The sequence below is a fragment of the Salvelinus namaycush genome, chromosome 35 (assembly GCF_016432855.1).
Source record: "Salvelinus namaycush isolate Seneca chromosome 35, SaNama_1.0, whole genome shotgun sequence".
NCBI lineage: Eukaryota > Metazoa > Chordata > Actinopteri > Salmoniformes > Salmonidae > Salvelinus > Salvelinus namaycush.
In genome coordinates this window covers 18,020,253-18,036,966 of record NC_052341.1, presented here as the reverse complement: position 1 = coordinate 18,036,966, position 16,714 = coordinate 18,020,253, and the positions used below count along the sequence as shown (strand labels likewise).

Sequence of the window (16,714 nt, the reverse complement as noted above, 5' to 3'; positions counted from 1 at the left end):
CAGCCAAAGTATCCTGATTCTGTGTGCTTATTTCTGTCGGTGTCCTTGTATCCTGATGTCTTGTCCTCTGCTGCCCCCTACAGGTCTGACGATCTGGAGAGCATGGCCAAGGTAAGACAATGCACAGCACTGCTGCTTGGTTTCAGCTCTGTTCATAATCGGCTAGGAGAAACTGTCAGGGGTTTATTGAAGCAGGTGGAAGGTTCATAATGTTGCAGGTAGAAATGTATGACATATAAAATCTTGATTGCAATTTGGATGACCTCTAGACTATTACCAGTTTTATAGATATTTATTTCTGCAATGTTTTTTTTCTAACCGTTCCCCTGTTGATTGTATTGATGCATTTTAAAAGGCAACAATATGACTGCTATATAATTCTGGGGCATGAGTTTTCACTATTCAGGTGTGATGCTGTGTGATTTGTATGTAGGTGTGTCTTTGTATGAGATGCATCTCTTAAGGTTGTGTTTGTTTTCAGATCACTGAGCTGCTGTACAAAGATGATCGTTTCTCTCAGGGAGCTACAGGATCTGCTGGTAAGATCATTTGTGAATGGATGAAAATCTGGCCATAAGAACACTATCTATTTTTATTTATTTTTTTACGTTGGACTCATTTAGCATACTCTAATCCGGTAGTGAGCGCATACATTTTCATACTTTATTTGTGCTGGTGCCCCATAACTCTGGCGTTGCAAGTTCCATTCTCTACCAACTGAGCCACACGGGACAGTCAAGTATTTGTGTCCATGTCTGTACAGTGCCTTCAGAATGTATTCACACCCCTTGACTTTTTCCACATTTTGTTAGAAATTGGGATTTAATTGTTTTTCAACGATCTACACAATTCTGTCAGTGGAAGAAAATGTTTTACATTTTTTTAAAGATTCATGAAAAATTAAAACACTATCTTTATTAGATATTCAACCCCCTGAGTCAATACATGTTTGAATCACCTTTTGGCAGCGATTTACAGCTGTGAATCTTTTTGGGTCAGTCTCTGCAAGCTTTGCACACCTGAATTGTACAATATTTGCCCATTTTTATTCAAGCTTTGTCAAGTTGGTTGTTGATCATTGCTAGACATTTTCAAGTCTTGACATAGATTTTCATCCCAATTTAAGTCAAAACTGTAACTAGGCCACTCAGGAACATTCAATGTCATCTTGGTAAGCAACTCCAGTGTAGATTTGGCCTTGTGTTTTTTTTTTATTGTCCTGCTGAAAGGTAAATTTGTCTCCCAGTGTCTGTTGGAAAGCAGACTGAACCAGGTTTTCCTCTAGGAGTTTCGCTGTGCGTATCTCGATTACTTTCTTTTTTTAAAACTAGTCCTTGCCGATGACGAGAATATCCATTACATGATGCAGCCACCACCATGATTGAACATATGAAGTGTAGTACTCAGTGATGTGTTGGATTTGCCCCAAACATCATGCTTTGTATTTAGGACCAAAAGTACATTTCTTTGAAGTTTCTTTTTGTTTGCAGTATTACTTTAGTGCCTTAATGCAAACAGGATGCATGTTTTTGAATATTTTTTTATTCTGTACATACTTCCTTTTCACTGTCATTTTAGGTTAGTATTGTGGACTAACTTCAATGTTGTTCCATCCTCTCTCAGCCATTAAAATCACTATATGCCTCATGGTGAAAATCCTGAGTGGTTTCCTTCCTCAGGCGTCCTTCCTAACTCAGTTGCCGGTTACTTTGTAGTGACTGGGTGTATTGATGCACCATCTACCAATAGATGCGCTTCTTTGCGAGACATTGGAAAACCTCCCTTGTGGTTGAATCTTTGCTTGAAATTCACTATTCGACTGAGGAACCTTACATATAATTGAATGTGTGGGGTAGAGATGGAGTACTCATAAAAAAATAATGTCAACCACTATTATTGCACACAGAGTGAGTCCATGCAACTTATTATGTGACTTGTTAAGCACATGTTTACTCCTGAATCCATTTAGGCTTGCCATAACAAAGGCGTTGAAGGTTATTGACTAAAGACATTTCTGCTTTAAATTTTTCATTAATTTGTAAACATTTCTTAAACAAAATTCCACTTTGACATTGTGGATTATTGTGTGTAGATCAGTGGCACATCTCAATTGAATCCTTTTTCAAATTCGGGTTATAACAAACAAAAGGTGGTGGGTGCTCAAGGGGTATAAATACTTTCTGAGGGTACTGTGTCTGTGTCTCTGTCTATGCGTTCACTGCGTATATATCTGCAGTCTCCGTTGCAGGAGTCTGCTGATGCGCTCACTCTGCGTTATGAAGACTGTTTGCACGTTCATGTCCTGCCCTAGATATAGGGTGGGTGTGAGACCTGGCCAGAGGGACAGCCTGTCTGTCAGGGAAAATGGGCCCAGGCTGCTGACACAGTGCTGAACAAACAGCCTGCGTCTCAGTCTAGTTTGTCAGGAATGTGTGTCTTTCAGTGTGTGTGGCGCGGCTGTGTCTCTCCGTGTCTGTGTGTGGTCTGACCGGGCTGCAGTGCTGGTGGGAGAGATGGAGACAGTTATCCGTGTCACTTCCCGTTGTGTCCTCCGCACGGCCGCCCCAGAGTGCGAGGCTGTCACCCACTGCCACCCGCCCGACACGCATTACTGTTTGCTTCACTCAAAGAATACCGTCAGCACTACTCTCTCTCACACACACACACACACAGCCATTATCCTGGGACCACGTTCTATGTCCTTGTATCCATCTGTGTGTGTGTGTGCACGTATAACATCACTCCTCTCTTCCATCTCTACAGAGGCTGTGTCCTACTTTCTCTATAACCTGATGGACAGCATGACTGAGGCAGAGGTGCAGGCTCAGGAGGACAAGCTCAGGCAGTACTTCAACCAGCTGAAGAGCATGGTACACACACACAGATATTTGACTCATCCCATTCATAAATACAACCCCTCTGACAGGCTTACACACATTGATCTCAGATTAAGAGTTGTCTATGCGGATAATGAGTTTCAGATTACCCATGTCCCAAATCTCAAATTTCAGATTAGCAATCTGCCCCCTCCTAAAATGGACAACCCAAGGTGAAAGAGAATTTATTTTAATCCTGTTCTCCTGTGTTTGGCCTGCAGGGTATCATCATCCCAGGGAACATCTACAGAGGGATCAGAAACCTGCTAGACTCCTATCACGTGCCTGAGCTCATCAAGGTATCTGTCCTAAATCACTGACTCACAGCTGCTGTATGTGAAGGTATTCTTAATGATGCAGTTTTGGTTTCTTTCTTACGTGGTTCTTTTGGTTTCTTTTAGGATGTCATCGCCCTGGTGGACAGCCAAGAACCTCTGAACTTCTCAGACAACAGAGTCGTTGTGAGTGTATTCATTGGGTTTTAGAGATATAGGTGATGGTCATTTAGGGAGAGTGTGTGTAATGTTTTCCTGTCTACCTTTCAGAGTCTGGATGGCAAGGTTTTGGTGCTGGAGAGCAGGCTGGCTGAGCTGAAGGCTGACAGTAAACCAGTAGGAGCTACCCTGAAACAACTCATCCTCACTCTGTGTGCCGAGGAGGTACAGTCTCAGCACACATGCCCTCTCTCTTTTGGGTAATGTTTGTTACGCTTAAACCTGGTTCAGTTCCAGAGTGATAGTCTGCTGCTCGACAGTAAGAGACAATTAAATGAGGGTTGTTAATGTCCTACTGGGCCGGCTGACTATTGCGGCTCTGCAGTTGTGAGCTATGAGTCCAGCCTTAGGATTAAGCATTTGAGATGAAGGTTGATTTTTAAAGACGTCTTGTCTTTCTGACAGAAACTGGACAGGGCTCTGGAGCTGAAAAAACAACACGAGGCAGACATGGTTGCCGGGAGCTACGCCACCCTCATCCACCTCTGCTGTCGCCATGACAATGTGGAAGAGGCGCTGAACTTGAAAAGAGAGCTGTAAGTGGACTGGGAAACACACACACATTCCCCTATACTCGGTCCAGCTAAGCAATAAAGTTGAACATGAGCTGGATTAGGAGAGACGTTAATGCACTGGCCGGGCCAGAGCAGTGGACAGGGGTGTTCTGATGAATCCGGTGCGTATGTACCCCCATCTCTTCTCCTCGCCCCACACCCTGCATCTGTAACCTTTCAGAAACAGAAAGGCCTCGGTGCTGCACTCACCTTCAGCTCCAATCTCTGTCTCCCTTTCCCATGCACTGCTTCATCAGAGGGGGGGGGGGGGGTAGAGGAATCTGAATTGTAGGGAGATGGGAGTTGCAATTGTGACATGAACTGCATCAGCCACGTTCGAGATCTTTCACACACAAATTAATTAATATATATATATATTTTTTTACATTTCTCTAATCTATGGTCTAACTCTCTCAACCCCCCCATGTCTAGGAGCCGTAAGGATTCCTCTGTGTCTCTGGATTCCAGCAAGTACGTGGCTCTAGTCAAGGTCCTGACCAAGCAGGGCAGACTGGAAGGTGAGTGGGCATTAGACACTGTCAGGGCAACATAGTCGAGGGAAGTTGCTTTCTGTTAGTTGCTGAGAAACCTTGCCTGAAAAGTCACCATGCTTAAGACCTGAAGACATCCGTTAGCTCCCTGAGCTAATGCTTTGGCTTTAGCTCAGCAGGCTAACACCAGACTTGTTCCCGGTCAGTCATATTTTAGGGATAAATGTGTGGTTTGGTTAAGCCTGTACATCTACAGTTGAAGTCAGAAGTTTACATACACCTTAGCCAAATACATTTAAACTCAGTTTTTAACAATTCCTGACATTTAATCCTAGTAAAAATTCCCTGTCTTAGGTCAGTTAGGATCACCACTTTATTTTAAGAATGTGAAATGTCAGAATAATAGTAGAGGGATTTTATTTCAGCTTTTATTTCTTTCATCACATTCCCAGTGGGTCAGAAGTTTACATGCAACCAAATACTAATTGAGTGTATTGCCTTTAAATTGTTTAACTTGGGTCAAACGTTTCGGGTAGCCTTCAACAAGCTTCCCACAATAAGTTGGGTGAATTTTGGCCCATTCCTCCTGACAGAGCTGGTGTAACTGAGTCAGGTTTGTAGGCCTCCTTGCTATCATACGCTTTTTCAGTTCTACCGACACATTTTCTATGGGATTGAGGTCAGGGCTTTGTGATGGCCACTCTAATACCTTGACTTTGTTGTCCTTAAGCCATTTTGCCACAACTTTGGAGGTATGCTTGGGGTCATTGTCCATTTGGAAAACCCATTAGCGATCAAGCTTTAACTTCCTGACTGATGTCTTGAGATGTTGCTTCAATATATCCACATAATTTTCCGCCCTCATGATGCCATCTATTTTGTGAAGTGCACCAGTCCTTCCTGCATCAAAGTACCCCCACAACATGAAGCTGCCACCCCCGTGCTTCACAGTTGGGATGGTGTTCTTCGGCTTGCAAGCCTCCCCCTTTTTCTTCCAAACATAACAATGGTCATTATGGCCAAACAGTTCTATTTTTGTTTCATTAGACCAGAGGACATTTCTCAAAAAAGTACGATCTTTGTCCCCATGTGCTTTTGCAAACCGTAGTCTGTTTTTTTTATGGCGGTTTAGGAGCAGTGACTTCTTCTTTGCTGAGCGGCCTTTCAGGTTATGTTGATATAGGACTCGTTTTACTGTTGATATAGATACTTTTGTACCTGTTTCCTCCAGCATCTTCACAAGGTCCTTTGCTGTTGTTCTGGGATTGTTTTGCACTTTTCGCACCAAAGTACTTTCATCTCTGAGACAGAACGCATCTCCTTCCTGAGCGTTATGACGGCTGCGTGGTCCCATGGTGTTTATACTTGTGTACTATTGTTGGTACGGATGAACGTGGTACCTTCAGGCGTTTGGAAATTGCTCCCAAGGATGAACCAGACTTGTGGAGGTCTACAATGTTTTTTCTGAGGTCTTGGCTGATTTCTTTTGATTTTCCCATGATGTCAAGCAAAGAGGCACTGAGTTTGAAGGTAGGCCTTGAAATACACCCACAGGTACACGTACACTTAGGTTGGAGTCATTAAAACTCGTTTTTCAACCACTCCACAAATTTCTTGTTAACAAACTATAGTTTTGCTTGACAAGTAATTTTTCCAACAATTGTTTACAGACAGATTATTTCACTGTATCACAATTCCAGTGGGTCAGAAGTTTACATACACCAAAATTCCAGAAAATGATGTCATGGCTTTAGAAGCTTCTGATAGGCTAATTGACATCATTTTCTGGAATTTTGAAAAACGAGTTTTAATGACTCCAACCTAAGTGTACGTAAACTTCTGACTTCAACTGTATATCTTTCTTTACAAGATGCCTATATCCATAAGCCATATGAAAGAACAGCAAAGTTCAACTCCTGAGTGAAGGAAGTGTTTGATGCAGTTAAATGTCTGCTGAAGGAGTAATTATTTTCTCAGAGCAGGCTGTATGCATGTGGCGAGGAGCAGGCAGCAGCCGCCTTTTTCTCACTCTCAGGACGCCCACATTAACCAGCCATTATCTGAATGCCACGGTGGGTTTCTGCCTGCCCATGTAAGACCCAATTACAATAAAAGTGTTTCTTCTTTGCTTTGTGCACACAGTGACAGCGTAAATGTGTGCCCCGTCTCTCTCACGCTACCTCTCTCTCTTTCCTTCAAGATGCGTGTCACTCTCACCCCCCCCCTTCTGTCCGCCTTGTCTCCCCCCGTCACAGAGAGAGAGCGAGAGAAAATTACAGGACTTGCGCTACTTTAACAGAATTACAGAAATCCGTCCTGATACTAATGGCATATCATGTCCGGGAAAGTGCTTGAACATTTCACACACACAAATTTGCATGTGAATTCAAGCAGAGGTGCTGTGAAGGGAGGGTGGGAGGGGGGGGTTAGCTGGCCATTAGCCCCAGTGAGTGCGGCGGCGGCTTGTCATCCACATTAGCACACCTCGCTGCCCCGGTCTACCGGGCCGCGCTACAGACAGCCAGGCCCGCACTGAAGATCATGACTTGTGGCAGGACCGCTCACTGGCTCCCCGCTTTTAATGGCTTTGTTGTTTTCCTTACTTCCTTCCTTTACCTCCACCTTCACCTCTCCACCTTTCCCTTCATCCCCCTGCATAGGGATAGCTAAAGCCTCTGTGGGGTCCACCGGTAAACACAGCCCTGGGTCTGCAGGGGCCTAGTGGAACGCAAGGCAGGGAAATTAGAGGGATTAATGGCCTGTGTGATATTTGTTTACCTGGCCGTGGCAGTATGTGGCTGGATGAGTTTCAGATCCCTGGCTGGCTGGCTTGGCTGATATACATACCACTCCGTCTGCTTGGACGCCTAGCCTCCATTTGGTCATGTTAGCGCCGAGCCACTGGTCGTGGTGATTAGTGGTGCCGTCAGGAAGGAGAGAAGAAGAGATGAGCTGTCTCTCCTCTGATGGATGCTCATTCCCTCGCAGGCTAGCTAACATGTTCCTTCCCCCAGTACAACTCTGCTGGTGTGTGTAACATGCTGATGGGCAGTCGGGGAGCGGGTAACTTTTTTCCCCCCCTAACCCCCCCCACACACTCTCGTTAACTTGGGTTCTATCCAAATGTCAGATTTCCCCCACCAAAAATTCTGAAATTTCCATCCTTAACTACAACATTTTCCGCCAAGATAGAACTGCCAAAGGGGGCAGAGTCGCAATCTACTGCAGAGATAGCCTGCAGAGTTCTGTCATGCTATCCAGGTCTGTGCCCAAACAGTTCAAGGTTCTACTTTTTAAAAATCCACCTTTCCAGAAATAAGTCTCACTTGCCGCTTGTTATAGACCCCCCTCAGCCCCCAGCTGTGCCCTGGACACCATATGTGAATTGATTGCCCCCCTTCAATCTTCAGAATTTGTACTGTTAGGTGACCTAAACTGGGATATGCTTAACTCCCCGGCCGTTCTACAATCTAAGCTAGATGCCCTCAATCTCACACAAATTATCAAGGAACCGACCTGGTACAACCCTAAATCTGTAAACACGGGCACCCTCATAGATATCATCCTGACCAACCTGCCCTCTAAATACACCTCTGCTGTCTTCAACCAGGATCTCAGCGATCACTGCCTCATTGCCTGCGTCTGTAATGGGTCAGCCGTCAAACGACCACCCCTCATCACTGTGAAATGCTCCCAAAAACACTTCAGCGAGCAGGCCTTTTCTAATCGACCTGGCCCGGGTATCCTGGAAGGATATTGACCACATCCCATCAGTAGAGGATGCTTGGTTATTCTTTAAAAGTGCTTTCCTCACCATCTCTTAAATAAGCATGCCTCATTCAAAAAATGTAGAACTAAGAACAGATATAGCCCTTGGTTCATTCCAGACTTGACTGCCCTTGACCAGCACAAAAACATCCTGTGGCGTACTGCATTAGCATCGAATAGCCCCTGCGATATGCAACTTTTAAGGGAAGTTAGGAACCAATATACACAGTCAGTTAGGAAAGCAAAGGCTAGCTTTTTCAAACAGAAATTTGCATCCTGTAGCACAAATTCGAAAACGTTTTGTGACACTGTAAAGTCCATGGAGAATAAGAGTACCTCCTCCCAGCTGCCCACTGCACTGAGGCTAGGAAACACTGTCACCACCGATAAATCCATGACAATCGAGAATTTCAATTAGCATTTTTCTACGGCTGGCCATGCTTTCCACCTGGCTACCCCTACCCCGGCCAACAGCTCTGCACCCCCTGCAGCAACTTGCCCAAGTCCCTCCCCCGCTTCTCCTTCACCCAAATCCAGATAGCTGATGTTCTGAAAGAGCTGCAAAATCTGGACCCATACAAATCAGCTGGGCTAGACAATCTGGAACCTCTTTCTAAAATGATCCGCTGCAATTGTTGCAACCCCTATTACTAGCCTATTCAACCTCTCTTTCGTATCATCTGAGATACCTAAAGATTGGAAAGCTGCTGCGGGTCATCCCCCTCTTCAAAGGGGGAGACACTCTTTCTCTAAAGTCTTAGAAAGCCAAGTTAACAAACAGATCACCGACCATTTCGAATCCCACCGTACCTTCTCCGCTATGCAATCTGGTTTCCGAGCTGGTCATGGGTGCACCTCAGCCACGCTCAAGGTACTAAACGATATCATAACCGCCATCGATTAAAAGACAGTACTGTGCAGCAGTCTTCATCGACCTGGCCAAGGCTTTCGACTCTGTCAATCACCGCATTCTTATCGGCAGACTCAATAGCCTTGGTTTCTCAAATGACTGCCTCGTCTAGTTCACCAACTACTTCTCTGATAGAGTTCAGTGTCTCAAATAGGAGGGCCTGTTGTCCGGACCTCTGGCAGTCTCTATGGGGTTGCCGCAAGGTTCAATTCTCGGGCCGACTCTTTTCTCTGTATATATAAATGATGTCGCTCTTGCTGCTGGTGATTCTCTGATCCACCTCTACGCAAACGACACCATTCTGTATACTTCTGGCCCATCTTTGGACACTGTGTGTTAACAAACCTCCAGACGAGCTTCAATGTCATACAACTCTCCTTCCGTGGCCTCCAATTGCTCTTAAATGCAAGTAAAACTAAATGCATGCTCTTCAACCGATCGCTGCCCACACCTGCCCGCCCGACTAGCATCACTACTCTGGACGGTTCTGACTTAGAATATGTGGACAACTACAAATACCTAGGTGTTTGGTTAGACTGTGAACTCTCCTTCCAGACTCACATTAAGCATCTCCGATCCAAAATGAAATCTAGAATCGTCTTCCTATTTCGCAACAAAGCCTCCTTCACTCATGCTGAGTGATACCCTCATACATACCCTTGTAAAACTGACTATCCTACCGATCCTTGACTTTGACTTCCAACACTCTACTCCGCAAATTGGATGTAGTCTATCACAGTGCCATCTGTTTTGTCACCAAAGCTCCATATACTACCCACCACTGCGTCCTGTATGCTCTCGTTGGCTGGCCCTCGCTTCATATTCGTCGCCAAACCCACTGGCTCCAGGTCATCTATAAGTCTTTGCTAGGTAAAGCCCCACCTTATCTCAGCTCACTGGTCACCGTAGCAACACCCACCCGTAGTACGCACTCCAGCAGGTATATTTCACTGGTCATCCCCAAAGCCAACTCCTCCTTTGGCTGCCTTTCCTTCCATTTCTCTGCAGCCAATGACTGGAATGATTTGCAAAAATCACTGAAGCTGGAGTCTTATCTCCCTCACTAACTTTAAGCATCAGCTGTCAGAGCAGCTTACCGATCACTGCACCTGTACAGAGCCCATCTGTAAATAGCCCACCCAACTACCTCATCCCCATATTATTTATTTTTGCTCTTTTGCACCCCAGTATCTCTACTTGCACATCATCTGCACATCTATCGCTCCAGTGTTAATGCTGAATGGAATTATTTTGCCACTGTGGCCTATTTATTGCCTTATCTCTCTAATCTTACTACATTGGAACACTGTATATAGATTTTTATTTTGTGTTATTGACTGTACGTTTGTTTATTCCATGTGTAACTCTGTGTTGTTTTTGTCGCTTTGCTTTATCTTGGCCAGGTCGCAGTTGTAAATGAGAACTTGTTCTCAACTGTCCTACCTGGTTAAATAAAGGTGAAATAAAATTTAAAAAAATATCCCTGGCCCAGTGAGTTCATACCTACAGCTAAGGAATTCAACTCTAGCCTCTTAGTCCAGTTCTCAAGAGCTGCAGTGTTTGCTGGTGTCCTACCCCTTGATACTTGGTACTTGATTTATCAATCGATTTCATAGAACCACACAGCTGGTTTTCCATGTTTTCTTCATCAGTTGTCTGCAGGTTTTCATCCAATACCATTCAATCACAATGAGGCCGTGGCCTGCAGGCAGAAAACCCAACCATTCTGGGGAACAGCAGCCAAGGCTTTCTTTGTCATTTGTCAAGGCTTTGATTCCTCTCCACAGTATCATCCTATAGAGAAATATATTCAGAGATCCAGTGAAGGGGATGTCCACAGGTACATGTAGGGTCACCCCAACCCCAGAGGGACATGGCCCAACTGGGCCCTGTTCAGATCCATATCCACCCCATCCTGACGCCCCGGGGAGAGAACAGAATGAGCCCCAGACACAAAACAAAAGCTGCCTCTTAGAAACCCAGTGTGACCCACATGAACCCCCTCTTCCCCTTTCCAATTTCACTTTTTGCTTCATTAAATCTGTGACAGTCACAGACTTTGCTTCATTTGCATAACAACGTGTGAAAATGAGGGGGGAGGGAGAGATTGAGAGGCAGACTGGAATTTGGATGCCAAAGCACACACCAGTGTGTGTGTGTGCTGTCGTGTCACTGGAGTGTTCATCCCTGAGAGAACACTCTGGTTGAAGAGGTATAATAGCTAGCCAGAGAACTAGACTGCCAGAACTGGAGGGATGGTGGGATCCAACTGCACTCACCTGTAGTGGTCAACACAGGGTCCTTTCTATTCTGGCTGTTATTTAGTCTGCTAGCCACAGCACTCACACTGTGAGTAGCAATTGGGGTTTGAGTCCAAATGAGGCCAGAACTCACATATGCGTGGTAGTTGAGGGCCAAAGCCAATAATAGTTAGTTTGTGTGTTTACATGGGGTGGGTACTGGCGAGCTAGATGTTTTCTTTCTCTGACCAGGCTGTGATGATTAGTATCACCGGTGTAAACAGACCCTATCGGTATCATCCCATTAGCACGCCTCTAAACACAGTGTAAACACATCTTAATTGTCTGGCCCTGCCACAGAGCAGCTGACTGCTGCCGGGGGAGAGAGATGAGAAGAGGAGAGTGTTCACTCCGCATGGCCCAGTCAGCCAGATGGGTGCCCGGCCTGCTGAAAAGCCTCCATTATTACCTCTGTAGGACCCGGGGCCAGGGCACGCCGGGCACTCGCCGCACACCTATAATTTAGCCCCATCGCTTTCGGCACAGGGACGGGAAAAAGCGGCCCGGTAATTGTAGTCTCGTTTAGAAATGCAAGTAGCAATTAGCAGGAAATTGGCATTATACGGGCCGATTTGCATTCCTGCTGGGTGTAAAATGCTGTTTTAATAGCGGTTTGTTTTCCCCACGTGAAATTATCTAAGGGGCCTTTTATCACCTTCTCCCCATCTCGCTCTCATTCTCTCTCTCACATTGTCTCCTCCTTCCCTCCCTCTTTCATTTGGAGTCTTCCCATCAAGTGGGATTGGGCGCTGACTACTTATTTTAACCACCCCATTGTAGTTCCTGGCCCCCTAAGTCTCTCTAGGACAAGGCAGTTAAGCCACAAGTAACTGACTGTAATACTAGCTGACATTTATTGAGTAATTGTGTCAGATGTTGGCATTCGCTTGTAGTTTTATCAACATGCATTTGGCCAGCTCCCATGTTGACTTTATCTCTCCCCCCCCCACTCTCTTCTCCATCTCTCCCCCAAAATCACAGAGGCGGTGGACATGCTGAAGGAAATGAAGGAGAAGGAGGTGGTTGTGAGGGACACCACAGTTACCCTGCTCTTCCACGTCCTCAATGCTGCGGCCATGAAGGGGGACGTGGCAGCTGTCCGCAGGCTCCAAGACACCATCTTCACCCTTGGCCTGGCCACGCCCACCGCCAACCTCTGCTCCCCGCTGGTCTCAGCCCACCTGGAGACGTGAGTAGTACTCCCTCCTCCTGTCCTAACAGCTGTCAGGTACTCCTATAGGACTTGTGGGCTAGACTCTAGTGTCCAGACTGCATACTAGCATCAGACCTGTGTTCAAATACATTTATTTAATTATTTCTTATTTAAATATTAACTTATAGCGTATTTTCAAATAATGTGGCCATTTTTAAATTTTGTCCTTAAAACTTAAATTAATAACCCGGTGTGTTATTTGTTTAAATCACTGAATACAACAGGCGCTTATTAGAGACAGGCTTCTATTTGAGCCAGGTGTCTTTTTCCATAATGCACACAGCTTTGGCTCATTTGCATAGTTAATTGTTTATTTTCAGTTTTCACTTCCAGCATTTTTTATGAATTTCTTCATTTCATGCAATGTGTTATTATTTACACATTGTCACATTCATTTTTGTCTTAGTATGCCTCCATAAAAAAAAAATATATATATATATATATATATACTGTACCAGTCAAAAGTTTGGACACCAACTCATTCAAGGGTTTTTCTTTATTTTTACTTTTTCTACATTGTAGAATAGTAGTGAAGACATCAAAACTATGGAATAACACATGGAATCATGTAATGACCAAAAAAGTGTTAAAATATAATTTGATTTATATTTGAGTTTCTTCAAAGTAGCCACCCTTTGCCTTGATGACAGCTTTGCACACTCTTGGCATTCTCTCAACTAGCTTCACCTGGAATTATTTTCCAACAGTCTTGAAGGAGTTCCCACATATGCTGAGCACTTGTTGTCTGCTTTTCCTTCACTCTGCACTCAACTCATCCCAAACCATCTCAATTGGGTTGAGGTCGTGTGATTTGTGGAGGCCAGGTCATCTGATGCAGCACTCCATCATTCTCCTTCTTGGTCAAATAGCCCTTACACAGCCTGGAGGTGTGTTGGGTCATTGTCCTGTTGAAAAACAAATGATAGTCCCACTAAGCGCAAACCAGGTGGGATGGTGTATTGCTGCAGAATGCTGTGTTAGCAATGCTGGTTAAGTGTGCCTTCAATTCTAAACAAATCACTGAAAGTGTCACCAGCAAAGCACCATCACACCTCCATGCTTCACGGTGGGAACCACACATGCGGAGATCATCCGTTCACCTACTCTGTTTCACAAAGACACGGTGGTTGGAACCCAAAAACTCAAATTTGGACTCATCAGACCAAAGGACAGATTTCCACCGGTCTAATGTCCATTGCTCGTGTTTCTTGGCCCAAGCAAGTCTCTTCTTCTTCTAATTGGTGTCCTTTAGTAGTGGTTTCTTTGCAGCAATTCGACCATGAAGGCCTGATTCACACAGTCTCCTCTGAACAGTTGATGTTGTTGACATGTGTCTCTTGAACTCTGAAGCACTTATTTGGACTGCAATCTGAAGTGCAGTAAACTCTAATGAACTTATCCTCTGCAGCAGAGGTAACTCTGGGTCTTCCTTTCCTGTGGCGGTTCTCATGAGAGCCAGTTTCATCATAGTTCTTGATGGCTTTTGCGACTGCACTGACCTTTATGTCTAAAAGTAATGATGGACTGTCATTTCTCTTTGCTTATTTGAGCTGTTCTTGCCATAATATGTACTTGGTCTTTTACCAAATATGGCTATATTCTGTATACCAACCCTACCTTGTCACAACACAACTGATTGGCTCAAACGCATTAAGAAGGAAATTAATTCCACACATGTACTTTTAACAAGGCACACCTGTTAATTGAAGTGCATTCCAGATGACTACATCATGAAGCTGGTTGAGAGAATGCCAAGATTGTGCAAAGCTGTCATCAAGGCAAAGGGTGGCTACTTTGAAGAATCTCAAATATAAAATATATTTTGATTTGTTTAAAACTTTTTGGGTTACGACATGATTCCATATGTGTTATTTCATAGTTTTGATGTCTTCACTATTATTCCTCAATGTAGAGTAGGTTGAATGAGTAGGTGTTCCAACTTTTGACTGCTACTGTATATTATTATTCTCCACTTTGACTGTCCATTTTTGTCAGTTCTTACTTTTGTGAATAGACGGCGATTTGCCAATTTTCTAGGTGTCTGTACTCTGAAGTGACTGTTTGAACTTGCCAGTTAGCTAGCAGTTCTCCGCAGTTAGCAGCCACTGGCTAGTAGTTCTTACTGCCGATTTTAAATATTGATAATAGCAATTTTTTCGAGTCATTACTGAATTATTTAATGTAACAATTCATTTAGACCCTGTGTTTTATTTGAAACAGCCGTTTATTTGCTGATATGTGTGCTGTTGCCAGGCACAGGGACAAGCGGCTATTTGAAGTTTTATGGTATTTGAAAATATTTTAAATACTCCTAGGACCTGGGTTCAAATGCATGGGAGTATTTATTTGTATTTGGGTATATCTCAATATTTACTTTGAAGTAGTATTTGAACCCAGGTTTGACTAGCATACCACTAGAATCACTGCCTGGTATGGCAACTGCTCGGCCTCCAACCGCAAGGCACTACAGAGGGTAGTGCGTACGGCCCAATACATCACTGGGACCAAGCTTCCTGCCATCCAGGACCTCGACACCAGGCAGTGTCAGAGAAAGGCCCTAAAAATTGTCATAGACCCCAGCCACCCCAGTCATAGACTGTTCTCTCTGCTACCGCATAGCAAGCGGTACCGGAGCGCCAAGTCTAGGACCAAAAGGCTTCTCGACAGCTTTTACCCCCAAGCCATAAGACTCCTGAACAGGTAATCAAATGGCTACCCAGACTATTTGCATTGTGTGTGTGTGTGTGTCCCATAGTAATCCTTCATTCTAAGTGGTGGAATGGAACAGAGCCCAGATGATAATGCCCAACAGGGTACCTGAACACTTTCTCTGGGAAAAGGACTTCCTGTGTCTCACTGCTTCATTGTTCGTCATTGGCTGTGAGCCAGAGTCCTGATCATGCTTGAAGGAGCATTCTGGGGAACTGGTTCAGTCAGGGAGGGTTTGGATCTGGGGCTGGGCTGTGCATGCATTTTTGTGTGTTTGTGTGTCTTTCTAACAGAGGTGGTGGGGGGGGGGGGGGGGGGGGTTAGATTGCGAGGTTTTGTGTGTGTGTGTGTATATGTTTGGGGATCGGGCCAGCTGCTGTACCCCTAACAACCCTAGCCTCCCTCTCCTGACCCCTATTTACATAACTCTGAATCACGCTCCGCTTCTCTGAGATGGCTATCGATGCCTTCTCGCTAAAAATGTAATATGCAAATCAGTCCTGGGGAAAAACCTGTGTTTCTGGGAGCCGCGGCCCCATGGCCCCACCCCTCAGCCCCTGTTCAGGTCTATTTGTGAGAACAGCTTTTAAGTAGATCAGCTCATTTGCATGTTAATTATGTACAGAGCACTAATTGCTGGATTTGCCACAGCCATGCGGCGCACTGTTCGAAACAACCCCCCTTCGCCCCCACCTCACACACATATACACACACACACACACACACACACACACACACACCCTTTTCCCCCAAACATGCTCTGGGAGAGGGTGTACCAAGGGTGTACCTTTACACACATGGACGTTTGACACATACAACAGTGTGGTGCAAGCGCCCCCCTGGGGCTGTTTGTTTGCTGTCAGTCAGTGCTCAACACAAACACACCGTGGAGGTTCATGCCTTAATTGCTGCCTGCTCTGAGATTAGCTTGGTAATTTCCCCAGGTTCATTAGCAGCAGTGAAAACAAGGGATCTCTCTTCTCCCTGCACAGAGCAGAGCCACGTTCACCGCTGAATGACTGGGGTTCACTGGGCTCACAATACAAAACCCAGGGCGAGGAATGCTTTATAGAGGGATTTCTAGACCTGTAAAGGTCTCTCTGTGGCGTAGTATAGCCTAGACCTCTTCTTGGCACAAAGACAAAGTTTAGAGACGTAAGTTAAGGATTTTTGTCTTATTTATTGCCATCCCCAGAGTAAGGTTTCCCGTTCTCTTCACGTCTCTGCCCTTTATCTTTTCCACATCTATCGCTTTCCCCTTTCTTCTCCATATTTATCCCTTCCCATCTCCTCCACTATTCATCCCTCCTTTTCGCTCTCCATCTCATCCCCTCCTCTTTCTCTTCTCTCTGTTGGTGCCGTCAGTCAGGGAGGCGTTGGCGGCGGAGGACAAAGCGCT

General features: G+C 45.0%; 1 protein-coding gene across 1 annotated transcript in view; it reads left to right on the top strand.

Moving 5' to 3' along the window:
• lrpprc (leucine-rich pentatricopeptide repeat containing) overlaps window positions 1-16,714 on the top strand; it is a 71,293-nt gene that overhangs the window by 20,674 nt on the left and 33,905 nt on the right. The window contains exons 15-23 of the mRNA XM_038974799.1: window positions 84-111; window positions 482-539; window positions 2,764-2,870; window positions 3,098-3,175; window positions 3,278-3,337; window positions 3,422-3,535; window positions 3,776-3,906; window positions 4,357-4,442; window positions 12,375-12,582. Of these exons, the coding sequence (XP_038830727.1) occupies window positions 84-111; window positions 482-539; window positions 2,764-2,870; window positions 3,098-3,175; window positions 3,278-3,337; window positions 3,422-3,535; window positions 3,776-3,906; window positions 4,357-4,442; window positions 12,375-12,582 (870 nt within the window). The remainder of the gene's footprint in view (window positions 1-83; window positions 112-481; window positions 540-2,763; window positions 2,871-3,097; window positions 3,176-3,277; window positions 3,338-3,421; window positions 3,536-3,775; window positions 3,907-4,356; window positions 4,443-12,374; window positions 12,583-16,714) is intronic.